A 10466-nucleotide genomic window follows, 5' to 3' on the forward strand; every position below is an offset into this window, starting at 1 on the left:
AAAAGGCTGATTCGGAGACGAGCTTGTGGCTTGGAGGTTAATACCCTGTCCTGTGTTTCTTATTGGCCTTAATTTTCCCCCTCCCTCTTCTATCTACAGCCTTCTAGCCCTCTCCAGCGCTGCGTCTCTTTGAGTTCAGACGAGACAGATGACGAAGACAATCCTGTAAATATCAGTCAGGTAAACACAGGTATTCCTCAGCTGCAGGACCATAAACCGAGCCCAGAGTTTCCGTTGCTAAGTGAGGACCTTGGTCCAGTGCGTTGTCCAGTGAATCACTGCAGTTGTGGGATGAGTAACAATTATGACCCTTGCGGTGTCCTGGGGGGGGTGTTTCACGTGACCCCCCCTTTTGCAAATTCACATGCGTCAATCTGCTTCATCTCATCGCCATGTGACTAACTCAAAAGATTTTATTTTTTATTTATTTATTCATTTGTCCAATGCATAAATACATAGGAAGAAAAACAGACATGTGGTAATATATATAAGGGTAAAAATGAAACTTAGAGGAGAGGATATATGAAAGGAAGAGAATATATAAGAAAGGTGAAAGAAAGGAAAGACAATTGGACAGGGGATGAAAGGCACACCGGTGCACTTATGTACGCCCTTTACTGGCCTCTTAGGAACCTAGAGAGGTCAATCGTGGAGAGTCTAAGAGAGAAATTTTGGGGGTTAGGGGTTGACACAATTGAGTCCAGTAGTGAGTTCCAAGCTTCAATAACTCGATTGTTGAAATCATATTTTTTACAGTCAAATTTGGAGCGGTTCGTATTAAGTTTGAATCTGTTGCGTGCTCTTGTGTTATTGCGGTTGAAGCTGAAGTAGCCATTGACTGGTAAGACATTGCAGCATATGATCTTGTGGGCAATGCTCAGATCGTGTTTTAGGCGCCATAGTTCCAGGCTTTCTAGGCCCAGGATTGTTAGTCTATTTTCGTAGGGTATTCTGTTTCGAGTGGAGGAGTGAAGGGCTCTTCTGATGAAATATCTGTGGACATTTTCAAGGGTGTTGATGTCTGAGATGTGGTATGGGTTCCAGACAGATGAGTAGTAGTCTAGGATGGGTCTGGCAAAAGTTTTGTAGGCTCTTGTGAGTAGGGTGAGGTTGCCTGAGCAGAAGCTGCGTAGGATCAGGTTGACAACTCTAGAGGTGTCACCCTAACCTAATGCGGTGATTTGCTTAACAACGTGGCAAGAAACGGCATCAAAGGGGGCAGAGTGAAAATGGTTGTAATCTGAGGAACTCTGGATTATGAACAGGAAGAAAATTGCTAACTTTTAAAAATGAAGTTTCAGATATTATATATTAGATTTAACAGAGTTGGATGGGACTTTGTAGACCATCTAATATCCAACCTCCAGCCAAGCAGGAGATCTGACAGATATCAGTCCACAGTCTCTTCTTGAAAGGCTCCAGGGATGAAACTCCCACAACTTCTGAAAGCAATTTCTGTTCCATCGGTTGATTGTTCTTATTGTCAGAAAGTTCCTCCTTATTTCTAGGTTGAATCTCTCCTTGGTCAGTTTACATCCATTATTTCTTGTTGATTTGGAGAATAGCTTGACCCCCTTCCGCCTCTCTGTGACAGCCCCTCAAATATTGGAAGATGCTATCATGTCTCCCCTGGTCCTTCTCTTCGCTAGAGTAGCCATGTCCAGTTCCTGCAACCATTCCTCGTATGTTTTAGCCTCCAGTCCCCTAAGCCATCTTGGTTGCTCTTCTCTTTAGAGTCTCAACATCTTTTTTTATAGTGTGATGACCAACACTAGATGCAGGATACTAGCTGTGGTCTTACTAAGGCTTTGTAGAGAGGTATTAGTACCACTAAGTACCACTTCTGCCGCACAAATCCCAGTGACCGATTAGGTCCCACAGAGTCAGCCTTCTGGGAGCTGAAGCACATTGTCATGTCTTCTTCTGCAGGTCACTTCGGGGTCTCCTTCTAAACATCGCGGCTCATTCCCTCCGGGGAGTCCCATCTCGCCCCTCAACCATGGGATTCTGGTTGACTTCAACACCCCGGCTTCTCCCATGACCTGCTTGGATACTTCGGCAGCCCGGCACAGAATTGCCATGAACCCACGGAAGCAGAAGGGGTTTGTGAAGAAGACTCACCAGTCCCTTGTAAGTAGCTGTTGGGACAAGGTCCTTTGGGTAAGGAGAGAGAGAGAGAGAGACAGACAGACAGACAGACAGAGACAGTGGGAGAGAAAGAGTGAGAAAGACAGAGCGAGAGAGCCAGAGGGGGAGAGAGAGAGAGAGACAGACAGACAGACAGACAAAGACAGTGGGAGAGAAAGAGTGAGAAAGACAGAGAGACAGAAGGGGGGGGGGGAGAGAGAGAGACAGACAGACAGACAGACAGACAGAGACAGTGGGAGAGAAAGTGAGAGAGACAGAGAGACAGAGACAAAGACAGGGGGAGGGAGGGAAAGAAGGAGAGGCAGAGAGAGAAAAACAGACAGAGACAGTGGGAGAGAAAGTTAGAGAGACAGAGACAAAGACAGGAGGAGGGAGGGAGAGAAAGAGTGAGAGAGACAGAGAGACAGAGCAGAGACAAATGTATTCATTTATTAAATGTGTTGGCTGCCCATCTCTCGGCAAGTCGACTCTGTTGTACATCTAGTCTTTGATCATAATTGAGCCTGGAATTGTGGTACTTAAGTTGTACCGGTCACTAATCAAGTCACCTCTGCCTATCAGGTGGAGCAGATGTTGGAGAAGCAGAGATCTCTGGAGTCAGATGAAGATAAAAGAAGCCCCCCCAAAATCCTCGAAGAAGCTGCTGGTCAGAGGAAAGTTTGGGAAGGTAAGGCCAATGGCGTCCATGGAGGAAGTTAGGAGCCAGGATTGAGTTCAATGAGAATTGGCCCCAGATAAGAGTCATTGGAATTCAAGGGGGGGGGGGAGGGGGGCAGAATTAGGCCTCTTTTGTGGCTACAGGGACTCCAGAGTAATGATATGTTTGATCCCACCCTTGTGCTAAGTTTGGTCATCTTCTACGTACGTGGAACATATTTCTGGAGGTAACAGAGAACATTCTTTTATTGAGATTTGAAAGCTGGAAACCAATGAGTTTGGTGATGAGTCTTCGGAGAGGGGCAGCATACAAATCTAAGTAATAAATAAATAATAAATAAATAAATAAATGAGGGTGTTGATGATGTTGATAAAGATGTTGATGAAGATGATGATTATGGTGTGAGAATGTACAGATACAGATTAACAGAGTTGGAAGGGAGCTTGTATGGAATCTACACCAACCTCCCTGGCAGATGGTTGTGATGACTGATGATGATGATGGTTTTGATGATGATGATGATGGTCGTGTTGATGATCATGTCCAGTCAGCGAAGCAGTGGAAGTGATGTGCCGGTGTCTGGAGGCTGTTGGGGCCTGGATGGGTGTCAACAGACTCAAACTCAACCCTGATAAGACGGAGTGGCTGTGGGTTTTGCCTCCCAAGGACAATTCCATCTGTCCGTCCATCACCCTAGGGGGTAATCACTGACCCCCTCAGAGAGGGTCCGCAACTTGGGCGTCCTCCTCGATCCACAGCTCACATTAGAGAACCATCTTTCAGCTGTGGCGAGGGGGGCGTTTGCCCAGGTTGGCCTGGTGCACCAGTTGTGGCCCTATTTGGACCGGGAGTCACTGCTCACAGTCACTCATGCCCTCATCACCTCGAGGTTTGACTACTGTAACGCTTTCTACATGGGGCTACCTTTGAAGAGTGTTCGGAAACTTCAGATCGTGCAGAATGCAGCTGCGAGAGCAATCATGGGCTTCCCCAAATACAGTGTTCCCTCGATTTTCACGGGGGATGCGTTCCGAGACCGCCCGTGAAAGTCGAATTTCCGCGAAGTAGAGATGTGGAAGTAAATACACTATTTTGGGCTATGAACAGTATCATAACCCATCCCTTAACTCATTAAACCCCTTAATTACCATTTCCCATTCCATTAACAACCATTTACTCACCATTATTACTGGTACTCACCATTGAATAAGACACTTAGTGATCCTGATATTTATAAACATAATTATTTATTAACAATAATTATTATTTTTATTATTTATTTGCAAAAATTATTAGTTTAGCGATGACGCATGATGTCATTGGGGGGGAAAACCATGAAGTGTTTTTTAATTAATATTTTTTTAAAAACCGTGGTATAGGCTATTTGCGAAGTTCGAACCCGCGAAAATCGAGGGAACACTGTATGTGCATGTTACATCAACACTCCGCAGTCTGCATTGGTTGCTGATCAGTTTCCGGTCACAATTCAAAGTGTTGGTTATGGTTATCCCCCCACTCCCTGCATGACATGGTCAAAATACCGTAAGTAAGATGAAATGTTGTAATTTTTGGAAACCCATGCCTTCTCTTCTCTTCATTTTTCTTATCTAGGCTTGCCGAGCCATGGTGTGGTGAATACCAATGAAGATGGGACTGACCACACATCCCCTGGGACCAAAACCTCTGAAGTTTTGTCTTCTTCTGTCCTCTGGGGAGATGGACCATCTGCCTTGCTACCAGATGCCAAGAACTTGCTGGAGGCTCAGCCTCAGTTGAGCTCCACCAAGCCCGCTCCAAATGTACCATCTCCTCCCCTCAAAGACAGCAATGGAGAGAATATAGACAATGAGACGGAGAAGAAAGGAACTTCTGATCAAAAAGCACAGAGCGGTCCAGGAGCCACAGAGAACTCTGAAAGTTTCCACTTGAAGACCAAAGCCGTCGGACTCCATAGAGACTTGCCGAAGAGTAAATTAGGGAAAGAACTTGGAGCAGAAGATAACCAGATAGCTCACTCACAACGAACAGATGCCCGGGCAAATGTTTCTAAACCTGCCAGGAAGAGACACAGAACTGGTGATAGAGCTGATGGAGAGACTTCTCCTGCTTTGGAGATAGATGCCGTGTTGGGTGTCCCACAGCTTTCTGCTCTGAAGGGTTCCTCGGATGCTTCAAGGAACTTAACGTGCAAGAGCATGCCCTCTGTCAATGAAGATGGAAGAAGGCCTTCAGATATGGAACTTCAGCCTTCTCCAGGTCCTGGGAAGCCGACAGATTCTTTGCAGGGCACATTGTCTACGTCGGAGGTTGATCTTGGTAGACCCGTGCTTCTGAACGCAGCAGGTAAAAAAACATGCCTCGTACCTACGGACAGCACCATTCAAGAGATGGGTAGTCCACCCACTGTGGGATCCACCGAGGTGGCTTCCAAAACTCGCCTTCCTATCAACACTCCTGGGGTTCAGCTGGGAAACGTCACCACCGAGGAAGAAAGCAAAGCCACCGAGAAGATGAAGACCCAGGCAAAGGCTCCTTCTGTGAAGCCCGTGAGATTCACCATTGCTCCAGCCTGGCAGAGGTCTCTCTCAGGAGGGTCAAGCTCTGTGGACTATTCCTGCCCTCGGAATTCTCCAACGTCTCCTGTAAAACCAGAATTGTTTGAAGGAACTTCTCCCCCGATGGCAAGCTCACAGATATTAAGCACTCCGGAAAGATCGGATGGGGCTAATAAAAACACGGGGGTCCCCTTGAATTCTTCCAGCGAGGAAGTCCAAAACTGTGAAAGCCCCTTTGGGGTGAAACTCAGGAGAACGTCTTCTTTGCTAAAGTACCAAACAGAGCATCACTGGGATCTGCCCAAACTCAAGGTGCCATTGGCAGTTTCTCCACCATCTTCTGCAAAAACAGAAACCAAGGCAGCAAATTCTGGAACCAACCTTCAAAATCTAACCACGGGTGTTAAGGGTTTGGTTGCAAACTCTGGCACCCAAGAGAAAAATCTGCAAAAGACCAAAGCTGGAGAAGAAGGCGCCAAGGTGCAGAAGACCAAAGCTGGAGAAGAAGGCGCCAAGGTGCAGAAGACCAAAGCTGGAGAAGAAGGCGCCAAGCTGCAGAAGACCAAAGCTGGAGAAGAAGGCGCCAAGCTGCAGAAGACCAAAGCTGGAGAAGAAGGCATCAAGTTGCAGAAGATCAAAGCTGTAGAAGAAGGCGCCAAGCTGCAGAAGACCAAAGCTGTAGAAGAAGGTGCCAAGCTGCAGAAGACCAAAGCTGTAGAAGAAGGTGCCAAGCTGCAGAAGACCAAAGCTGTAGAAGAAGGTGCCAAGCTGCAGAAGACCAAAGCTGTAGAAGAAGGTGCCAAGCTGCAGAAGACCAAAGCTGGAGAAGAAGGCATCAAGTTGCAGAAGGCCAAAGGTGGAGAAGAAAGCATCAAGTTGCAGAAGACCAAAGCTGGAGAAGAAGGCATCAAGTTGCAGAAGACCAAAGCTGGAGAAGAAGGCACCAAGCTGCAGAAGACCAAACCTGGAGAAGAAGGCACCAAGTTGCAGAAGACCAAAGCTGCAGAAGAAGGCATCAAGTTGCAGAAGACCAAACCTGGAGAAGAAGGCACCAAGCCACAAGCAAGCAAATCTTCAGGTATTTCTCTTATTGAGATGGGAGGATGTTGGCCAACAAGGTAGACCAATCTAAGCAACCAATGCCATAGAAGTCACAACTAAGCTATGCAACTCTAATTACAATAGCTGTAGTAACAGAATTATGTAAATCTGAACGCGTTTTTAATAATAATAATAATAATAATAATAATAATAATAATAATAATAATAATAATTTATTGGATTTGTATGCCGCCCCTCTCCGCAGGCTCGGGGGGGCTAACAACAATAATAAACACAACATGTACAATCCAATAATAAAAAAACAACTAAAAACCCCTATTATAAAACCAAACATACACACAAACATACCATGCATAACTTGTAATGGCCTAGGGGGAAGAGCTATCTCAACTCCCCCATGCCTGGCGGTATAAATGAGTCTTGAGTAGTTTACGAAAGACAGGGAGGGTGGGGGAAGTTGGCTCCAGAGGGCTGGGGCCGCCACAGAGAAGGCTCTTCCCCTGGGGCCCGCCAAACGACATTGTTTAGTCGACGGGACCCGGAGAAGGCCAACTCTGTGGGACCTTATCGGTCGCTGGGATTCGTGCGGTAGCAGGCGGTTCCGGAGGTTTTTCCTTCCCTCTCTTTCTTTTTGGGTGAAGGGGAATCTTCTCCAATTACACTGTAGTTGCTCTACAGTGGGAAATTAATGTGTGTTGTAGTAGAACGTGCAATGAGGACTTTATTTTGCAGGCGTGAAGAATAGCCACCCACCACACATTAATTTCCAGTCAAGCTGATTTTATCGTTCATGCCTCTAGTTAATTTATGGTGAGCACTAAATTGATGTTAGATAACAGTCAACAGAAGTTGAGTGGGGTTGAACTTGGACCGATTGTGGGAACGTAATGACTCCAAGCTGCTTCCTTTCTTGACTCTGTCCCCAGGCTCTGCTTGTATGATTAATAGAAATACTGTATATGTCCGGTGTGGCGCAGTGGTTAGAAGGCAGCACTGCAGGCTACTTCAGCTAACTGTTAGCTGTAGTTCAGCAGTTCAAGTGTTTGGAAAAGTGTTCGGAAACTTCAGATCGTGCAGAACGCAGCCGCGAGAGCCATCGTGGGGCTTCCAAGATTCGCCCACTTTTCTCTAACACTCCGTGGCTTGCATTGGCTGCCGATCAGTTTCCGGTCACAATTCAAAGTGTTGGTCATGACTTTTAAAGCCCTACATGGCATTGGACCAGAGTACCTCCGGAACCGCCTGCTACCGCACGAATCCCAGCGACCGATAAGGTCCCACAGAGTTGTCCTTCTCCGGGTCCCGTCGACTAAACAATGTCGTTTGGTGGGCCCCAGGGGAAGAGCCTTCTCTGTGGCGGCCACGGCCCTCTGGAACCAACTCCCTCCCGGAGATTAGAACTGCCCCCACCTTCCCTGTCTTCCGTAAACTACTCAAGACTCACTCATACCGCCAGGCATGAGGGAGCTGAGACACCTTTCCCCCAGGCTTTTTAATACTTTGTTTTATGTTTGGTATGAATGTGCTGTTTGTTTTTTTAAAAAATAATGATAGGATTTTATATGTTTTTTAATATTAGATTTGTTCCACTGCTATATTGTTTTTATTACTGAAAAAAAGAAGGAAGGAAGGGAGGACGAAGGGAGGGAGGAAGGAAGGAAGGAAGGAAGGGACAAAGAAAGGAAGGAAGGGACAAAGAAAGAGGAAAGAAGGAAGGGACAAAGAAAGAGGAAGGAATGAAGACTAAAAGAATGGTAGGAAGGAAAGAAAAAAGGAAGACCAAAAGAGATAAGGAAGGATAAAAGACAAAGAAAGAAGAAAGGCACAGAGATGGGTGGAAAGAAAAGACAGATATAAGTAAGGAAGATAAAGAAGAAGGGAAGAAGGAAAAAAGGAAAAGGGAAGGAAGTAGGAAAAGGAGAAAAAGGAAGAGAGGAAGCAAAAAACATTTTCAAAGGAATTTTTAAAAAGGCAAAATTGCCTTATGGGAAAATAGCATCACAACCAAAAAGGATGTGATTCTTCTTAAGTGTCTAACCTTCTAACCTTCTTGATGTCGCATATTGCTTTTCAGAAGGACGGGCCAGAATCCTTCCCCAGGAAAGTCCTCGCGGGTTGGAAAAGGACCCCCGGTTACTACCAATCCTTACCGTGGCCTCCTGCAGCTCCACCGAACCTCCATGGCTCTCTCTGGCGAAGAAGAAGGCGAAAGCCTGGAGCGAAATGCCTCAAGCCGTTCAATAGCCAACGGAAACAACAACACACAAATCTTCTCGTAATCGGGCGCCAGTAGCAGTATTAGTAGCTGAAAATGGACCGCGGATGTGTTTGTAGACCTCTGAGAAACCGAAGAAGAATTGGTCCAAGGAGGAAACAAGATCACGTTTTCACTTTGTATTCCTAAAAGGAGGTGTTTCTGCCAAATGTGTGGCTTGGCTTGACCATCCAAGGTCATTTCCCTGCTTGCTGACCACTGGGGAGGCCCCAATCCAAGTGGGTGAGCTCAGCCAACTCCTTGAAGACCAAGACTACTGCTGAGATGAACTAGGTTTGTCTCAGGTTTTGATTCCTCCCGCCGATCAGTGTTTGCCCAAGGTGGATCAACTTTTGCTGGAACTTCTGTTGTCTTTACAGCCTGTTGGGATGTAGAAGATCTAGGCTGAGTCTTCTCGCCCTTGAAGATGGGTCAACTTCCAGAGTCTGAAGTCCACCCATCTATGCACTAAGACAAATTCTGTGTGTGTCTGATCACACTTGGCCAATAAATTTCTCTTCTCTTCTCTGTACTCTTCTTCTCATTCTCTCCTCTCTTCATTATTTATTCTTCTCTTCTTCTCATTTTTTCCTCTCTTCATTCTCTCGTCTCTCCTCTCATTTCTTCTATTCTATTCTATTCCCTTTATTCTATTCTATTCTGTTTCTATTCTATTTCTATTCGAGTTTTCGGAGAGGGGCGGCATATAAATCCAATAAATCTATTCTATTTCTATTCTATTTCTATTCTATTTCTATTCCTATTCTATTTCTATTCTATTTCTATTCTATTCTATTCTATTCCTATTCTATTCCTATTCTATTTCTATTCTATTTCTATTCTATTCTATTCTTCAGGTTGCCAAAGCCTGACAAATGTGGATCCTGGCTTGTAGCTCTACAACGGCGAAGATACTTACTTCTGACCACATCGATAGACTTTCTTATTCTAGTGGATTTTTTGGGGAAGCTATCAGATCAAGAGATGGGTCCTGGAATTAACTCTTCCCTCTTGGAATTAACCTATTTTAATCCTACCCAGACCACTTGCCCTAATGTCCAGACTCTTGAGCGAAATCTCCTTCGTTCTGCAAAAGCGATTGGAAAAGCAATGCATCTTTTTATTATTCTCATATATAGTTGGGATTTTTATATATATATATATATGTCAATAAATGGCTTTTAAATACAAGGTAAGTAGATGTTGTTGGCTTATTTTCAGGGGTCTTATTTTTCTGGATACCCCAACTTTTTTATTTTTGTTTTATTTATAAAGGCCAAGGCCCCAAACACCTCCTGGGCTTTGATGCAGGTGATCGTAAACTTAGGGCTTAGTGAGGGTTTGCAGTTATGACAGTTTCCCCAAAAGCTACTTATGACCCAGTTCTGAAGTTATGACATCACACACACAAACCCAAATACACAAAGTCACTTGACTTAGAAACATAGAAGATTGATGGCAGAAAAAGACCTCCTGGTCCATCTAGTCTGCCCTTATACTATTTCCTGTATTTTACCTTAGGATGGATCTATGTTTATCCCAGGCATGTTTAAATTCAGTTACTATGGTTTTACCAACGTCTGCGGGAAGTTTGTTCCAAGCATCTACTACTCTTTCAGTAAAATAATACTTTCTCACGTTGCTTCTGATCTTTCCCACAACTAACTTCAGATTGTGCCCCCTTGTTCTTGGGTTCACTTTCCTATTAAAAACACTTCCCTCCTTAACCTTGTTTAACCCTTTCACATATTTAAATGTTTCGATCATGTCCCCCCTTTTCCTTCTGTCC

The 10466-nt window shown here is 45.0% G+C and overlaps 1 protein-coding gene across 2 annotated transcripts in view; it reads left to right on the forward strand.

Moving 5' to 3' along the window:
* Positions 1-9868, forward strand: part of KIAA1210 (KIAA1210 ortholog) — a 39713-nt gene extending 29845 nt beyond the window's left edge. For both annotated transcript variants that reach the window (XM_070759916.1, XM_070759915.1), the window contains exons 6-10: positions 100-180; positions 1930-2130; positions 2710-2815; positions 4418-6439; positions 8498-9868. In XM_070759916.1, the coding sequence (XP_070616017.1) occupies positions 100-180; positions 1930-2130; positions 2710-2815; positions 4418-6439; positions 8498-8667 (2580 nt within the window). In that variant the 3' untranslated portion in view covers positions 8668-9868. The remainder of the gene's footprint in view (positions 1-99; positions 181-1929; positions 2131-2709; positions 2816-4417; positions 6440-8497) is intronic.
* Positions 9869-10466: the final 598 nt, after the last annotated feature.

This window comes from Erythrolamprus reginae, chromosome 8, assembly GCF_031021105.1.
Source record: "Erythrolamprus reginae isolate rEryReg1 chromosome 8, rEryReg1.hap1, whole genome shotgun sequence".
In the NCBI taxonomy this organism is placed as follows: Eukaryota; Metazoa; Chordata; class Lepidosauria; order Squamata; family Dipsadidae; genus Erythrolamprus; species Erythrolamprus reginae.